The sequence below is a fragment of the Natator depressus genome, chromosome 1 (genome assembly GCF_965152275.1).
Source record: "Natator depressus isolate rNatDep1 chromosome 1, rNatDep2.hap1, whole genome shotgun sequence".
Taxonomy (NCBI): domain Eukaryota; kingdom Metazoa; phylum Chordata; order Testudines; family Cheloniidae; genus Natator; species Natator depressus.
The window spans coordinates 342,939,730-342,957,037 of NC_134234.1; the positions used below are offsets into that span (position 1 = coordinate 342,939,730).

General features: G+C 44.2%; 1 protein-coding gene across 6 annotated transcripts in view; it reads right to left on the reverse strand.

Annotated features, from left to right (window-relative positions):
- Positions 1-17,308, reverse strand: part of AHCYL2 (adenosylhomocysteinase like 2) — a 196,759-nt gene that overhangs the window by 11,603 nt on the left and 167,848 nt on the right. For all 6 annotated transcript variants that reach the window (XM_074942741.1, XM_074942742.1, XM_074942744.1 and 3 more), the window contains 6 exons: positions 12,654-12,760; positions 7,556-7,672; positions 4,699-4,762; positions 3,021-3,109; positions 1,323-1,393; positions 118-212 (listed from right to left, as the gene is read on the reverse strand). In XM_074942741.1, the coding sequence (XP_074798842.1) occupies positions 118-212; positions 1,323-1,393; positions 3,021-3,109; positions 4,699-4,762; positions 7,556-7,672; positions 12,654-12,760 (543 nt within the window). The remainder of the gene's footprint in view (positions 1-117; positions 213-1,322; positions 1,394-3,020; positions 3,110-4,698; positions 4,763-7,555; positions 7,673-12,653; positions 12,761-17,308) is intronic.

Consider the following 17,308-nt stretch of genomic DNA (forward strand, 5'->3'; position numbering starts at 1 on the left):
AGCTTTCGACACTATTGAATATGAGAGCGAGGAGGGATGAGGGGAATCAATGAAATGAATGTAAGAATGTAAGAAACCCCTCCCAGGACATACACCAGAAAACAGCCCAGTTCTTACCACATCAATTTCAGTGTTGGAATGTCCCATGTTACACACAATACAACTGTTCTTCATTCTGTCTAGATGTTCTCTTGTCACTACGTTCTTGTTACCTTTAAACCCAGAAATATATGGTAATACATACGAATGCTGACATAGCTACAGTAAGTTCACCAGTACAGCCCACTCCAACCAGCTGGGTTTTACTTGATGAGAAGTTTTGGAAAAAGGCATTCATTTTTTCATGAATTTTCCAAAAACTAGAGTAAAAACTAAATTTATTACATACATACACACAGAGACAGAGACAGACACACACAGTGAAGTAGGAACCTGGCTCTTTGGCCAGCAAATGAGAGGTATGCACGAATCTATTCAGATAAAATAGACTAAAAACCCTGCTCCCCAAGGAACTTCCACCCCAAATTCAAATTAAACTCTCTGGGGTTTGAATTAGCTCCCCCTCCAGTGCCTGCACACACTATATTCTGTTCTGCTGAACCATGGTACTTCCTGTTCCGAGCCACAGCCCAGAAGGACTAAAATAGTTTGAGCGTCCTCACTGTATTTCTGCAATGAGGAAGTACCGGGAACCTCTCAGAGAAGAGGATAGCAGTGAGCCTGCTCTCACAAAATGCCTAGCCCAGTTTTGCAGATGCACGAGCTTCTTGTTGTTCTAATGAGTGTCTGAACTCTTAGGTGCTTCGAGAAGACCAACTTTGTGAAGGTCTAGAAACAAGGAGGTCAAAGTCTCATGTACCGTAGCTGCTTATCACCTCATGTGAGCTAAGGTGTTCACCATACTGGACATACACAGCTCTCGGTTGTGGGAAGAGTCTGAAGTAGACTCAACAGCCTTCTGCAGTATTTACTGGGTGCAGGTAGCTGTGCTCTGGCCATTTTTCACAGCTCCATTGGCTGCTGTTCCCCAAGCTAAGCAAGCTAAAGGTGACAGATTAAGTGTGTTCCTGGACTGTCATGAGCAGAGCCAAAGCTCCAGCAGCCAATGACAGCGTATGGGTCTGTGACCAGCAACTAATGTGAAAGTGCCTCCTTGCTTGGCAGGCTATCATCGGCTGCTGGGAGTTAGCAACTTTACCAGTATCCTATCAGTACCCGTTATTTTTATTCTATCGCTGCCCAACTCCAAGGGGAGGGGTTTGACCAGCCTATCTGGTACACTTCACCTTACAGCTACTCCCACTGCCCTGTGATATACGTACCTGTACAGGTGATGACAATGTCAACTTGTCTGATAACCTCATTGAGTTTCACAAGGCGGAATCCATCCATACTGAGAGAGGACAGAGAAAAATGTATAGAATCTGAGGATTGGCTGAAACGTACCAGACTCAAACACCCCAATGTGAGTCTCAGCTACTGACATTAACCCTCTGGGGCCAGAGATTGGGAATGCCTGATGCAGCACACTGATGGATTTGTAGTAGCACCAAGAACAGTGCTGGCTAGAGGACCTTAAGTGGGGTTATGGGGAAAGTGACACTTTGAAAGTGACACTGTGGGGTTCCATGTTCTCTATCATTCCAGATCAAAGAGTTTCAAGTATATTCCAAGATGGCATTTCTAGCTGTCAACCCTGCAAACTGCACTTGGGATCTGAAAATCCATCTCTACAAATAATACAGAAATTAGGTCAACGTTTTCAAACCTGGCTGCCTAACTCCATACTTAGGCACCAAAATTAGTGGCCTAAACAGCTCTTACTGACTTCAGTGGCAATTGCAGGTGTCAGCATATCTGAAAACAAGGCCATATTTCTTTAGGATCCTAAATATGGATTTATGAATGTAACTCTAGGACTTCTGGCTTGAAACATCTGGGTTTAGATTTTTTCCCATGGTAACCACCCAATCCCCCTCATTAAAATCCCTCCTGCGATATTACTTCTATGATGCCCATGAGGTGTATGATCATAATTACAATAAAACACAAACATAAGTTGTTTCCTCCTCTGGGTTTCTCTGTGTCTCCCATCCTCTCTATGGCTGTCTTTTACAGGGTAAAAGGCTGTCTATCTTTGTGACTTGTACTGTGCTGGATATATTGTTGGTATGAAGCAATCAAATTAACAATAAATTGATGCATAAGACAGAAAGGTCACCAGCTCACTCCTTTACAGCTGGATCGTCTCTTGCAGGTTTGTGCATGTTACCAAGCAGATAGGATCAAAGATGCATGGATCAGCTCTGCTGAGTAAGCAAAGCCTATTAGTTACTTTTCTGACCATAACTGCACTTTGGAAGTTAGATGTTAGAAGGAAAGAAGCTGGTGTGTTTAACAAGGCCCTAAATCTCCTGGTACTTTGCAAAATGACTACCGTACCTTTCCAACCCCTTTTTGCTGCAGTTCTTAAGCATAAGTGGTATCTCCACAATAAGCCAGATTTCATTTGGAGAAAATGAGGCCAGAGATCATTGCAACACCCGCACATGAGAGGATAGCTCTGTGCTTTCAGCCCCAGTTACAGCACCAGGATTTGGAATGTATGATCTGTAACTGGATGATGTGAGAAACTGACATGTTCCTTCAGTGGACTCCCCCACTGAACACAAACTGGGGCAAAATATGATATTCAGAATTAAAATTCTAATATCATACAATCCATAACAATCTGGCAGTCTCACGGTCACTAAACCTTCAACTGCCTCTTAAAACGTCTGCTATCTGTCATAGTTGAGCTGGCTTATCAGTAGATAGAGATTAGCAGGCTGTTCCTGAGGAAAGTGACCCATTACTGATAGCAGCTGTGAGCAAGGGATCACCCTGAACCTGTGGAGCTGGGACAAAGTCATTTTCAGCACTCCTCCAGAGAGTGATTGACACTGATGGGATCCTGGCCCCAGTCTTACTCTGACTGAGTACAACCTATGGAAGGAACCAGACTCCCCACTGCCCCTTACCAGGCTTGCAGGGCACAGATGGGATCGATCTCTGTCACATACACTATGGAGCCCATGGCCTTCAAAGCAGCACAGCAGCCCTTTCCAACCTGCAGAGGGAGACGAGCACAAGGGCAGAGGATGAGATGCCAATAGTACCACAGGGCACAGTATAGTACAGCAAGCACAATGAAAATCTCCCCTTCTCTGTATTCAGCCAAGCCACACCCTGCTGCTGTATGATGAACTTAACACACGGGGGAAAAAAAAGTCCCTTGAAATATGGAGCATAACGAACTTTGCCGCAGTGTTGCCAGAGATAGGACCCAAAGCAAAACCCCAGAGCCAAATGCAACCCAACTTTAGATGAGGCTGGATCTGCCCCAAACTTTGTGGCCGGTACTAGAGAGCATTGCATTAAAATCCTGGATTCGGTTTAATTCCAGGAACGCGAGGGATCTGGATCAGGCCCTAATTTTAGTAACAACATAACCAGATGTTTGAAAAATTCCATTCTAGTACCACACAGTTCCTCTTCTTCATACCTCCCACCCCTAGAAAGCAGCAAGCCTGGTGCATTGAAAAAAACACCAAACTTCTCACTCTGGGAAAGTCTAAGGCCATGTCTATACAACTGATGCTACAGTGGCATCGCTATGTGGCCACCGCTATGCTGCTGTAACCGCATGGCATAGATGCACACTACAGTGACAAAAAGGGTTTCTCCACTGTTGTGGGAACTCCACCTCCACGAGTGATGGTAACTGGGTTGATGGAAGCATTCTTTCATACACCCAGTTGTGTCTACACCAGGGGTTAGGTTAACATTATTACAGTGCACGGGATGTGGATTTTTCACACTCCAAGCTCTGTGGCTATGTTGACCTAAGTTTTAAGTGCAGACCAGACCTAAGGGGTTCTTACAACCTTTAATCTATTTGGATAGCTCAATATCAATGTTTTAATTTCCCAGTGTTAACTAACTTTACCCTTTACACACTCAGGAAACCTCATAGTGGAATTCAAGGGCATGGCTGACTGGCCAAGAATTCCCCGAATATGTTTGATTGTGCAATCATTCCACAGGCTTATTGGAACATGTGATCACCAAGTGCACTCCACTTTTAGATCAGAGTCGAAGCCACCTGATGTTTGAATCATGTGAAATGATTTGGGGGTTCTCAGTCCAGATCAGAACACACCCCACTATAACAGCTACTAACTAGTCCACATGTTGGCAGCCCCAGCTGAGGGAGGGGTTGGAATATGGAGACCGAACTCCCCACTTTCATCTACAGAGATGATCCCTCCAGATCAGGTGTGAAAGCTCATTGGCAGGTCAACATTAAGATGGATTAATTGATCTTTCTTGACCATATTTCAGTGTGTAATGCCACAGCACACATCTCGCCCCCCGATCCCCCAGCATCAAATTTCTACGTACTTTTAAAAATCTATTGGTACAAGAAAAGAAAAATGCAGAGAAATTGTAACAGGAGAAAAACCCTTCATTATTGTCTAATTGGGCCCATTATTTTAGAAGCAAGTTTTAAGATAACTGCAGATGAAGACAGAAGCCACGGAGATACAAAGCACGCTAGGATCAAGCTACGAGAAGAGAAGCCCTAATTTTATGTGCAGCAACCACTCGATGTAACACACAAAGCAAATTCTGTGTGATGAAATATTAAAGTTTTACCTCTCCATAGCCACAGACCACCACTTGCTTTCCTCCAAACATCATGTCCGTCGTCCTTTTAAGGCTAAGAAAAAGTGCAAGAATTAAAACAACAGAGATTAGACGCAACCCCCAGTACCAGGGTATAAAACTTAACACAGGCCAGTATTTAATGGGCAATAATGATAACGTCTCAGAAATAAGACTAGTGCTGCTACAGACAGGGTTTTTGGGCTCAGCTGATGGGAAATTCCCTCTGTCAAAGCCTAATCCATGCCACAGACAACACTGCATTTGGTGGGCTGACCATGTTCCTTTGCAGGACCACTGGAAGAATCCCAGATTTCTGCGCCAAAGTATAATGGTCTAAATGGATACATGTGTAAATCCTTTGGATCTGAAAGGGAATTACAAGTGTGTATTTCACGGGCAAAATCTGGCCCATTGTTTCTTCTGGGGATGACAAAGTGGGAAACTCAAGGCCCCTCCAGAACCAGTCTTCCCCATGGTAGCACAGAGTGCTACCACCCAGGGCCTGGGGCTAGAACGAAGGAGAATTTTCTACACAATGGCACCCAGAACATACTTGCTAGGGAAGACAAACAGTGGTTTCCTGGCACAATCCTGATGATTTGTACAAATAAGACTCTTCCTTCCAGTCTGTTTCTTCTTAGCTCTCCCTAAGAGTGTCCTACATTACAGCCTATTTTTAGCATGAAAGTGAATAGGTTAGTAGTGTGGGGAAGGCAAAATTCCCTTACTTTCCCAATGAATTTAGACAGAAATCCCTGCAGATTTAGCTGCACTTTTGCACAGATTTTCTCTGGCCCAGTTTAAGACGTCTGAGAGAGGCTTTATCTTAGAGCTCAGTTTACTTACGTCTATTACAATACAACGTGACACAGCAAGATAATAAGGAGGTGGTTTTGAATGTCTACATTGCAAATAGTCACTGATCATTAACACATGCTACATACACACAGGTGCACCTAACTTCTCATTCTGTCATGCTGAAAATCTGGAAGCAATTCTTCCTTTGACTGTAAGACCCCTGGGGCAGGGACAGTGTTTTCATTATACTCATGTACTTTGTCCAGCACAATGAGACCCTGATCCCTGACTGGGCACCTAGGTGCTGCTACAATGTAAGTAACAGTAGTTATATAAAACAGTTGTATTAGCCCTAAGAGCCATTTAGTTTCACAAAACTACTTTAAAGGCACCCAAGAGACTCTGACATAAGTCATTCTATATCTAGTCACCTATATGCCCTGCATCACTAGAATTTGTAAAGGGCTCAGGAGAGATTGATTGTATTTGAACACCCTGGGAAGGCAGGGAAATATTATCATCCCTTTTTGCAATGGTGGATTGAGGCACAGAGATTCAGCAACCTGCCCAAGGCCACACAGCAAGTGTATGGCCAAGCTAAGAATTGAACTCACATCTTCTGAGTCTGAGCCAGTACCTTAGTCACAAGACCATCGTTCTCATGTCATCCAAGGAAAGAAAAAAACAAATGAAAGCACAAGATTCACTGATGCAGGAGGCTAGCGTCTACTGCTGGGGCTGGATTTGCAGTGCTGGACCCTAAAACTGATGGGAACAAATCTTCTGATTTAAGGCATCGGCTGATCACCACAAGATCAGAAGTGTTTCTGTCCCAGTTCCCCTGCACAGCGTGAGCGCTACTGATTAGGTACAATATTGGGGAATCTCTACCTTCCACTGAAACATTAGGTATTAGGCAATGAAGGACACGGGATGTTAGATTAAATGGAAAAATGGTCTGAGCCACTAAGGCAAATCCTGTGTTCTTACAAGAAATTAAATTTTAACATTTCCACATGACCCCTTAGAACATTAAGAATGGCCATACTGGGTCAGACCAATGGTCCATCTAGCCCAGTATCCCGTCTCAGACAGTGGCCGGTACCAGAGTTTCAGGGGGGTGTACAGGTCAGCGCAATTTTGGAGTTATCTACTCCTGTCTTCTCCTCCAGGCTTCTGGCAGTCAGAGGTTTAGGGTCACCACGTGCATGGGGTTACATCCCTGACCATCTTGGCTAATAGCCATTGATGGGCCTGTCCTCCAGGAACTTATCTAGTTCATTTTTGAACCCAGTTATACTTTTGGCCATCACAACATTCCATGGCAATAAGTTCCACAGGTTAGCTGTGGGTTGCGTGAAAAGGTATTTCTTCTTGTTTGTATTAAACCTGCTGCCTATTCATTTAATGGGGCGAGCCTGGGTTTTGAATTGTGGGAGAGGGTAAACAACACTTGCCTATTCACTTTTTCCACTCCATTCATGATTTTATAAACCACTATTGTATCCCCCCTTAACCATCTCTTTTCTAAGCTGAACACCCCTAATGTTTTTCATCTCTCCGCGTACGGAGCAGTTCTGTACCCTTGAGAATCTTTGCTGTCCTTTTTTTTTAAACCCTTTTCCGGTTCCACTGTATCCTTTTTGAGATGGGTGACCAGAACCGGACACAGTATTCAAAGGGTAGGCGTACCATGCATTTTATAGTGGCATTATAATATTTTCTCATTTTCTATCCCTTTCCTAATAGTTCCTAACATCGTCAGCCTTTTTGACAGTTACTCCGTGTTGAGCTGAGGTTTTCAGAGAACTATTCACAATGACTCCAGATCTCTTTCTTGAATGGTAACAGTTAATTTAAAACCCATCATTATATAGGTACAGTTGGGTTTATTTTTTCCAGTGTGCATTACTTTTCACTTATCAATTTTGAATTTCATCTGGCTTTTGTTGCCCAGTCACCCAGTTTAGTGGACTTCTGTCCATTCTAAACACACCCAAGCATGGAAGTCATACAGAGTGCTCTATTTAGTCAGGGAGCTACATACCCATCAAGAATGGATTCTCTGCAGCAGTAGAGGTTGTCAAACTTCTGTTTGGTGACAGAGTCATTGACGTTCATAGCTGGGACACAGAGTTTCCCAGCTTTAGATAACTGGTATAACCTGTAAGGAATTAGGGAGAGAACAGGAGAATGAAAAACAAACTGAGAAAGGTTTTCCTATGTTCTGCCTCCAAATGCTCTTACCTCTCTTGATTAGCTGGTAAGGAGTAGCACACATCTCCAAAGCCAAAGTTAGCATCTACCTGTGGACATCCTCCCAATTCTAGCATGGGAGGTACGTCCCTCATTTCGTAAATGCATTTATGCTTGTCCCCTCCAGAAAAATTGCCAGTACCAGATTAGAATCTAAAGCATGTTCTGTCCTTGGCTCCTTTACATTTTTATCAAGTGCATGACAGCATGCCTCTTCCAACTTCAGATCAATACCCTTTGGTGCCCTTTCAACGCAAAATATGTGTGTTCCTAAAGCCCTCCTCCCACATTTCTTACAATTTAGGTGCAAGTAGTAAGAGCTGGTCACAGCGAGAGACTTAAAACAGCCTTACAAAGTGCAACCACCAAGATGGGTATTTGGACCAAATCACTTATTTAAAATGGCACAGTCAGCACAGGTTTCAGAGTAACAGCCGTGTTAGTCTGTATTCGAAAAAAAGAAAAGGAGTACTTGTGGCACCTTAGAGACTAACCAATTTATTTGAGCATAAGCTTTCGTGAGCTACAGCTCACTTCATCGGATGCATACTGTGGAAAGCGTAGAAGATCTTTTTATACACACAAAGCATGAAAAAATACCTCCCCCCACCCCACTCTCCTGCTGGTAATAGCTTATCTAAAGTGATCACTCTCTTTACAATGTGTATGATAATCAAGTTGGGCCATTTCCAGCACAAATCCAGGTTTTCTCACCCCCCCCCCCCCCCCACAAACCCACTCTCCTGCTGGTAATAGCTTATCTAAAGTGACCACTCTCCTTACAATGTGTATGATACTCAAGGTGGGCCATTTCCAGCACAAATCCAGGGTTTAACAAGAACGTCTGAGGGGGCGGGGGGTAGGAAAAAACAAGGGGAAATAGGTTACCTTGCATAATGACTTAGCCACTCCCAGTCTCTATTCAAGCCTAAGTTAATTGTATCCAATTTGCAAATGAATTCCAATTCAACAGTTTCTCGCTGGAGTCTGGATTTGAAGTTTTTTTGTGGAACACAATGCCATCCACAGCCTCAGAAACAACTCTGACATCATAATCAAAAAGGCTGACAAAGGAGGTGCTGTTGTCATCATGAATAGGTCAGAATATGAACAAGAGGCTGCTCGGCAGCTCTCCAACACCACTTTCTACAAGCCATTACCCTCTGCTCCCACTGAGAGTTACCAAAAGAAACTACAGCATTTGCTCAAGAAACTCCCTGAAAAAGCACAAGATCAAATCCGCACAGACACACCCCTGGAACCCCGACCTGGGATATTCTATCTACTACCCAAGATCCATAAACCTGGAAATCCTGGGCACCCCATCATCTCAGGCATTGGCACCCTGACAGCAGGATTGTCTGGCTATGTAGACTCCCTCCTCAGGCCCTACGCTACCAGCACTCCCAGCTATCTTCGAGACACCACTGACTTCCTGAGGAAACTACCATCCATCGGTGATCTTCCTGATAACACCATCCTGGCCACTATGGATGTAGAAGCCCTCTACACCAACATTCCACACAAAGATGGACTACAAGCCGTCAAGGACACTATCCCCGACAATGTCACGGCTAACCTGGTGGCTGAACTTTGTGACTTTGTCCTTACCCATAACTATTTTACATTTGGGGACAATGTATACCTTCAGATCAGCGGCACTGCTATGGGTACCTGCATGGCCCCACAGTATGCCAACATTTTTATGGCTGACTTAGAACAATGCTTCCTCAGCTCTCGTCCCCTAACGCCCCTACTCTACTTGTGCTATATTGATGACATCTTCATCATCTGGACCCATGGAAAAGAAGCCCTTGAGGAATTCCACCACGATTTCAACAATTTCCATCCCACCATCAACCTCAGCCTGGTCCAGTCCACACAAGAGATCCACTTCCTGGACACTACAGTGCTAATAAACAATGGTCACATAAACACCACCCTATACCGGAAACCTACTGACCGCTATTCCTACCTACATGCCTCCAGCTTTCACCCTGACCACACCACACGATCCATCGTCTACAGCCAAGCTCTGCGATACAACCGCATTTGCTCCAACCCCTCAGACAGAGACAAACACCTACAAGATCTCTATCAAGCATTCTTACAACTACAATACCCACCTGCGGAAGTGAAGAAACAGATTGATAGAGCCAGAAGAATTCCCAGAAGTCACCTACTACAGGACAGGCCTAACAAAGAAAATAACAGAACGCTACTAGCCGTCACCTTCAGCCCCCAACTAAAGCCCCTCCAACGCATTATTAAGGATCTACAACCTATCCTGAAGGATGACCCAACACTCTCACAAATCTTGGGAGACAGGCCAGTCCTTGCCTACAGACAGCCCCCCAACCTGAAGCAAATACTCACCAGCAACCACATACCACACAACAGAACCACTAACCCAGGAACTTATCCTTGCAACAAAGCCCGTTGCCAACTGTGCCCACATATCTATTCAGAGAACACCATCATAGGGCCTAATAACATCAGCCACACTATCAGAGGCTCGTTCACCTGCACATCCACCAATGTGATATATGCCATCATGTGCCAGCAATGCCCCTCTGCCATGTACATTGGTCAAACTGGACAGTCTCTACGTAAAAGAATAAATGGACACAAATCAGATGTCAAGAATTATAACATTCATAAACCAGTCGGAGAACACTTCAATCTCTCTGGTCACGCGATTACAGACATGAAAGTTGTGATATTACAACAAAAAAACTTCAAATCCAGACTCCAGCGAGAAACTGTTGAATTGGAATTCATTTGCAAATTGGATACAATTAACTTAGGCTTGAATAGAGACATAGAGACTGGGAGTGGCTAAGTCATTATGCAAGGTAACCTATTTCCCCTTGTTTTTTTCTAGCCCCCCCCACCCCCTGACGTTCTTGTTAAACCCTGGATTTGTGCTGGAAATGGCCCACCTTGATTATCATACACATTGTAAGGAGAGTGGTCACTTTAGATAAGCTATTACCAGCAGGAGAGTGGGGTGGGGGGAGGTATTTTTTCATGCTTTGTGTGTATAAAAAGATCTTCTACACTTTCCACAGTATGCATCTGATGAAGTGAGCTGTAGCTCACGAAAGCTTATGCTCAAATAAATTGGTTAGTCTCTAAGGTGCCACAGACAGCACACTGACTGCAATGTAAGGCAAGTTACAACCATGCTGTAGTATGTGCTGTGTTGAACTTTTTTTACTGGCAATAGACAGAAATGCATCTCTCTATGGAAGTACTCAGCTATGATTAACTACTATGAGAGTGAAAACATAAACAAGATAACAAATCTAAATTCTAGACTACAAACAGGAAGAGAACCTGAAAGTATTCAATTTTTATGTGTAGGGCTTTGGAACAGAGCCCAGAGCTGGAGTGCAGAGCAGCTCCGGAGCAGTGGAGCTGCAGGTTTTTGCCTGGAGCTGGAGCGGAGCCAGAGCACAGCTCCAAAGCCCTGGTTATGTGTTCAAGAGTTGGCTGGTATCCTGCAATCCAGAATGTGAACTATCAGCTCTCTCACAAATATACACTGAGTACAATTATGCTTTCTCCAGAAGACTTTCTTCTTGCTCTCTACTGTTTACCACAACCTGGACAACACTTCTGTGCACAGACTGCCCAACTGTGTATTTCCTTCATTGCACACTCTGACCCATCTACAAGCCTCAAGTGTTAGCTCCCAGATACAGTGATTTCCCATACCAAATGCTTCAAAAACTAAACATGTCCTCTTAGATGAAGAGTTTTGTGTTCCCTGTGTGAGTCCCATCAGCATCCTTAACTCAGACCTTAGCCACTGAAGCAAGAATGCAGGGAGTTACCCTTAACCTTACTTTGCTCTCTACACATCTGCCTTGCCCATACATCTCTGACTGCCACTGATAGAATACTGTCAGATCAGGTCCTTTTCTTCACCCTGCCTCTGCTGAAATCTTAATCAGGTTTCAGCCAGCACTTCCTGTCTCCACAGTTTCAATTCCCTTTTTCACAGCATGCCTAGATCCCTATTCTAAACTTCAGCCAGTTTCGAGAGCTGCAGCCATACTATGCTCTCACTGCAAGGAAAAAAAAAAGACTGTCGCCCTCATCCTCTGCCACCTTTGCTAGCTTCCCATTCCTCCCTACTGTTCTGACTCACCTTCCCTACCTTGCAATCCATCGCCTCCTCCAACTGAAAACTGACTTGCTGATTTGCTCAAACCACACACTTGCTCAGACCTTCCTTCTGACTTTGTTAATCACTTCTCCCACCACTCCTCTGCTTCCATAGGCTGAGGTATGGGTGTCACGCATTTACGCTGACTTGTCTGTCTGGAATTCTCCCCCTCCCTCAAGCTATGGAGTCATTTCCTCCTACGATCTCACTCCTTCCCGTGCACTTCAGTTTGAGATTGACTCTAAGCTTCTCACTTTTGCCAAAGCCAACTACACTTTCCCCTTGCACTGTAACACCAATCCTCACTCCTCTTCTCACCGTCCCTTCCTCTTCACATCCCTGGCAAGGCAGGCACGTATTATTCCCATGTTACAGACGGGAAAAAGAGGTTAGATGTTTTCTCAAGCTCACACAAGAGTCAATAGCAGAATCAGAATGAGAACTCAGAAGTTCCTACCTCCTAGTCTCAGATTCAGATCATTAGACGTTTTCAAGTTTATTTTTAGATGGGGAGAGTAAATGTGACTTTTTATTTTTTAAGAGCTAATCCACAGCAACAGGAAACTACTGCAAGGCCGTATTTGTAGGATCCAAATCCAGGCAACAGGCTGAGATATGGTATGTCACAGCTTCTTGTGAGTGCTGAGTATGTGAGACACACACAGGATCCTTTGCCCAGAGGGCTATGTGCTTGCTGTGGATACAGCTCCATTACCTGTGGACCCCAGTCACGCTCTCTTCTACTATCCCCTTGATCTTCTTAAACATGTTGGGGTATTTCTTGTAAATCCAGTGGGTCAGGTCCCCTCCATCATCCAAGATCTGTAATGAGAAAGTTGCACCAAGTCACTGTACTGAAATCCAGCGAGGCCATTGACCTCCTTCGTTAATAACACCACAGGTAAATTATTCACTGAATTCCAGCTTCTGAAGCAAGTCCACATCTTGGTATCATGTAGGCCATAGGGCCGTTGCAACACCACAGACAAAGCCAAGACAAGGACTATTCAATGGAGCAATGACACTTTGGTTACATTTTTGTTTAATGAGGCTGGAGAGGGACTGCTCAGGCCCTCAGGATTTATCCTCAGATTAGGGACAGCGCAAACAGCAGCAGTGCAAGCTCCTCTCACTTGCTCCAGCAGGAGGGACCATCTCTGGAAGTGACAGGGAAATGTTTGTTGGCCACAGCCCAGTCTCTGGCCTTTCTGCTCCGACTGTGAACAGTGAGGCCAACTAATGACAACTGTAATAATAATTTTATATTGGGAAACCCATCATGTTTCACATAGGCCACTGAACAGTCTTTAGTCAATAACCTTTGGTCACACCGTACCCAGGCTGGATTTGAATTTGGAACCTAGAAATACCAGGCTTCCTAGCAGCTCACCAATCCCCTGAACCATCCAGTCCCTCCTAATGAACCACTTTACCAAAGGAGATAAAAGCCACACTATAAAAGACATTCCTTATGGAATGTGCTCCTCATGGTGCAATGTTAATAGCCAAACTTATTGCTTTATTAAAACAATTAAAATGAGCAGATCTGCTTATGCTGGTTTGATGCTAAATACAAGTTAAGTGCTCTCTGAAAAATTAATGCCTTACTACGGACCATAATTCAGCCTAGAATCCTAGAAATTAGAGATGGAAAGAGATCTCAAGCTTTCTAATCCAGTGAGCTATGGTTCCCTTGGGGACCCACAAAGGGTTCACAGGGGAGTGTTTGGGAATTTGTTTTTAATTGATATGCCCATTTTTGTTTTTTTTTTCTAATTAAGAAACTAATAAAATAAGCTTAACAATCACCTGTTTTACCTATGGGTCTGCGTCTTATGCTGCAGCTGCTGTGGTGCTGGCAGCCTCTCTCTGCCCTCCACTCCTACAGGGGGCTTCCAACAGGGAGACTTCCTGCTGTGGGACGCCTTCAGCAGGAAGTCTCCTGTCTGAAAGCCCCCTGCTGGAGAAGAGAAAGAAGGGATACTAAGACAGTGCTGCCTGCAGCACCAGCATCGGCCAACAGGGCAATGGGGCAGGGCAGAGGAAAAGACAGGTGCATTTTACTTTACAATGGGACAGTTTTTACTGAGTGCTAAGTCTACATGTCGCAAACGTTGGGCTGAAGATGATGATGATTTTAATGCAGTTAAGCAGAAAAGGAAGAAAAGTAGACAATACGATGATAACTAGAGGATGTTTGGATTTTCATGTCTTGTGTCCAGGGCCAGTTGCCAGAACAAGCTAAGAAGAATCAATATTTTGCACTGCAGCTACATGAATCCACAGACACAGCAAACATGGCTCAGCTTCTGTGTCATGTGAGATTTATTAAAGCAGGTGCAATAGTGGAAGAACTTTTATTTAACAGGCCCATTCTTGTCATTAAAATCTTAGGCTGTGTCCAAACAAATCAAAAATCCATATTTTCAAATGATAGCTTTAAAAATACTGATAAGATTATATAATTAAATAAGCTATGTAGTTGAATAAAGATGCAAAACTGTCTAGTGACCCTCTTGAAACTAGTGTCTGAACTCTTGTAGCTTCCTGAGTTGGTTAAAAAAAAAAAAAAAGGTATCTGGTACTGGGGAGCCACTCAATTTTAAAATATCTGTAGAGAAGCCACAGTACTGAAAAGTTTGGAAGCACAGTTCTAATCCACCCATGGCTGGTGTTATATAAACTCAACGTAAGGTAGCACATGAAAATGTAGTTACCAGGCAGTTACTAAGTACATGTAATCAACAATAATGATGTAGCACAGGCTACAATAAACTAGGGTGAATGTCCAGATACTCCTTGACATTAGTTGATTTTATTTTTAGGGTTTTCTGCGGCATACAATAGCATCTGCAAGATGGATCAAGGCTTTTCAGACAAAAATTTTATCTAACACAATGTGATTATAATCACTGTCTGCTGTCATGACTGGGACATGGGTGTGACCTTGTGGTCAAAGTAGGAGTCAGGCTGTGTCTGACTCCAGGGGATCAGAGTCAGAAATAGGCCAGAGGCGAAACAGAGTCAAGTGTCGGGAGGCAGGCAGGATCAGGTTACCAGGAGACCAGAAGAAGGAGACAAACTTGAGAGCAGAACCACAGATCAATAACCAGAGTCAGGTCAGTACAGGATTCCAGGAAGTGAAGCCAGGTGAGCAGGCAACACAAGGCACACAATCCAGAGCAACATGGATCCCAACTGCCCGGACAACTTCCTGTTCCTGTGCTGGGTTAAAATAGGGGCTGTGGACCAATCGGGGCTCCCCCAGTGTTCTGCCAATCATCTCCCAGAACTGTGTCTGAGCTCAGCTCCCATTCTGACAAGTTAGCAAGTCCCTGTGTGGCAGGCTAGACCCTGCTGGCACCAAAAAGCCCTAAAGACCAGGGTTCAAGACCCACGGTCCCTGATGTGTAGTGACTGGAGGGCCACAGAAAGGATTAGAAAAAGCCACCTAACAGAGATTCTCAAGTGGTAGATCCCTGTCTTTATGGTCCCCTTCCAAATACCCTGGCCCCAATCCCCACTACTTCCAATTACACTCTCTCAGCTAATCCTAACAAGTGCACAAAAAGGATGGAGAGCTCTGCACGCAATTCTGGGCTTGTATGTTGGGGTGTCTAAGGGATCCAGTATGTTCCACTAGCCCACAGCACCCCTCAACTCTGTGTGCTGAGTGCTCACGTTACATACAGCATGCCAATCACTGTCATCTCTGCATCCCAACAGCCAGGCAATAAAGAGCACTGCAGCACACTGTTACCAGAAAATTCTGCTTTGCTTGAGTCTCAAGATATGCAGCTGCACTCAGGTGTCTAGTCCCTTCTGTGATACTCCTGGGGTGAGTATACCTGGCTGGAATATAGAGCCATGACTGTCCTAAAGGATATTCAGGAAAAAGCCTTTTATTCCCAGGTTTATACTGCACAGGATTTCACAAGGTTTCCTCCCCCCACTGGGATCTAATTAAAAGGCTGGTTGCGGGGGGAATCACTACAGACAAAATTTGCACCTCCTTAACTCCTCCGCTCCCCTCAGCTAGCTCCAGGTAGGTAGCTGAAGTGACATCCCCAGCACAGCACATAATGAGTAACACATCAGAGTAGGAGACAGCTGCCAAATCGCAGAAGGAACACAAAGCGGGTTTTAATGAAAAGCGGATGATGTGCTGAGGGCCTGAAAGCCTGGCTCCCCACGCCCTCTACTGGTTCTGGGGCGTGCCCAGTTGTTTATTGGTGCTACTCTATACAGAATCAAATAATTGCTATACACTGCTTTGTTCTTTTTAACTCCATCCCAAGCACAAAATTCACTCCCAGCTTTTACAGACACAGCACACAATGGAATATCAGAAGAGCACTTGGCAATCTCCATCTAAATTTTCCTTCTGTGATAACATGGCTTGTGGTGTGGCTATTGAACCAGAATGCTGCCATCATTAGTTGTTTGTATAGTGATTTAGAAATGCGAAGTGCTGATTATTATTGGAGCCCATGCCCATAATCTCTCTCTCTCTCCTTTGATGATGAGCTCCTCAGTGCAGGGACCAACTGTTCCTTTCTGAATGTTTGGAAAGAGTAGCACATTGTCAGTGCTCCACAAAATATTACATAATAATAATAAACACCATCTCCTTTTCCTCTTCCAAGTGCTTTACAAGAAAACAAACTCCGGTGTGAACGGATATAATCTCCATTCTACATATGGGGAAACCGAGGCACTAAGAGGTTAAATGACTTGCCAAATCCACACAGGGTGGTGGCAATGCAGAGATCAGAACTAAGGAGTTCCTGACTCTCAGACCTGTGTTCAGATTACACCTTTCATTTAAAATCTAGAGATCTAATGGAATGAAGAAATTGACATGAGAGTGAAATACTAGAGATAAGACCCATTCTCCACTCTTGATTCCTTTCAAGCTACTCATATTTCACTGGGAGTACACACAACTACTGAATCTCTTGGTTTCATCAATCCTCATTTAATTGATAGGGCAGAGAGTCCTCTTGTGAAAATGCATACACAGAGCAGAATTCTGGCTTTTAGCAAGTTTCTCCTTCCTAGGAGAGTATAAGGTAAGAGGACATGAAGGCTCAAGACTGGGTCTCTGGAATGCCTCCACGGATGGCCACCTTCAGACAGCAGAATGTACATAAATTACTCTAAAAGCAAGATCCACCTCATGCTCATTTTCCTGTAGTTTCCTCATACATCTTCTTTATTTTGTTTCATTAGAATCCTTCCTAGTTATCATGTTAGCAAACCAATCTTCACCTGCATGACCACGCCAGGGAGGAGTTTTTCTTGCAAATCAACCTTTCTGAGCATTATCCCCATCCTGCCTTTCTGCTGCTACTTGCAGTCAATGCCAGA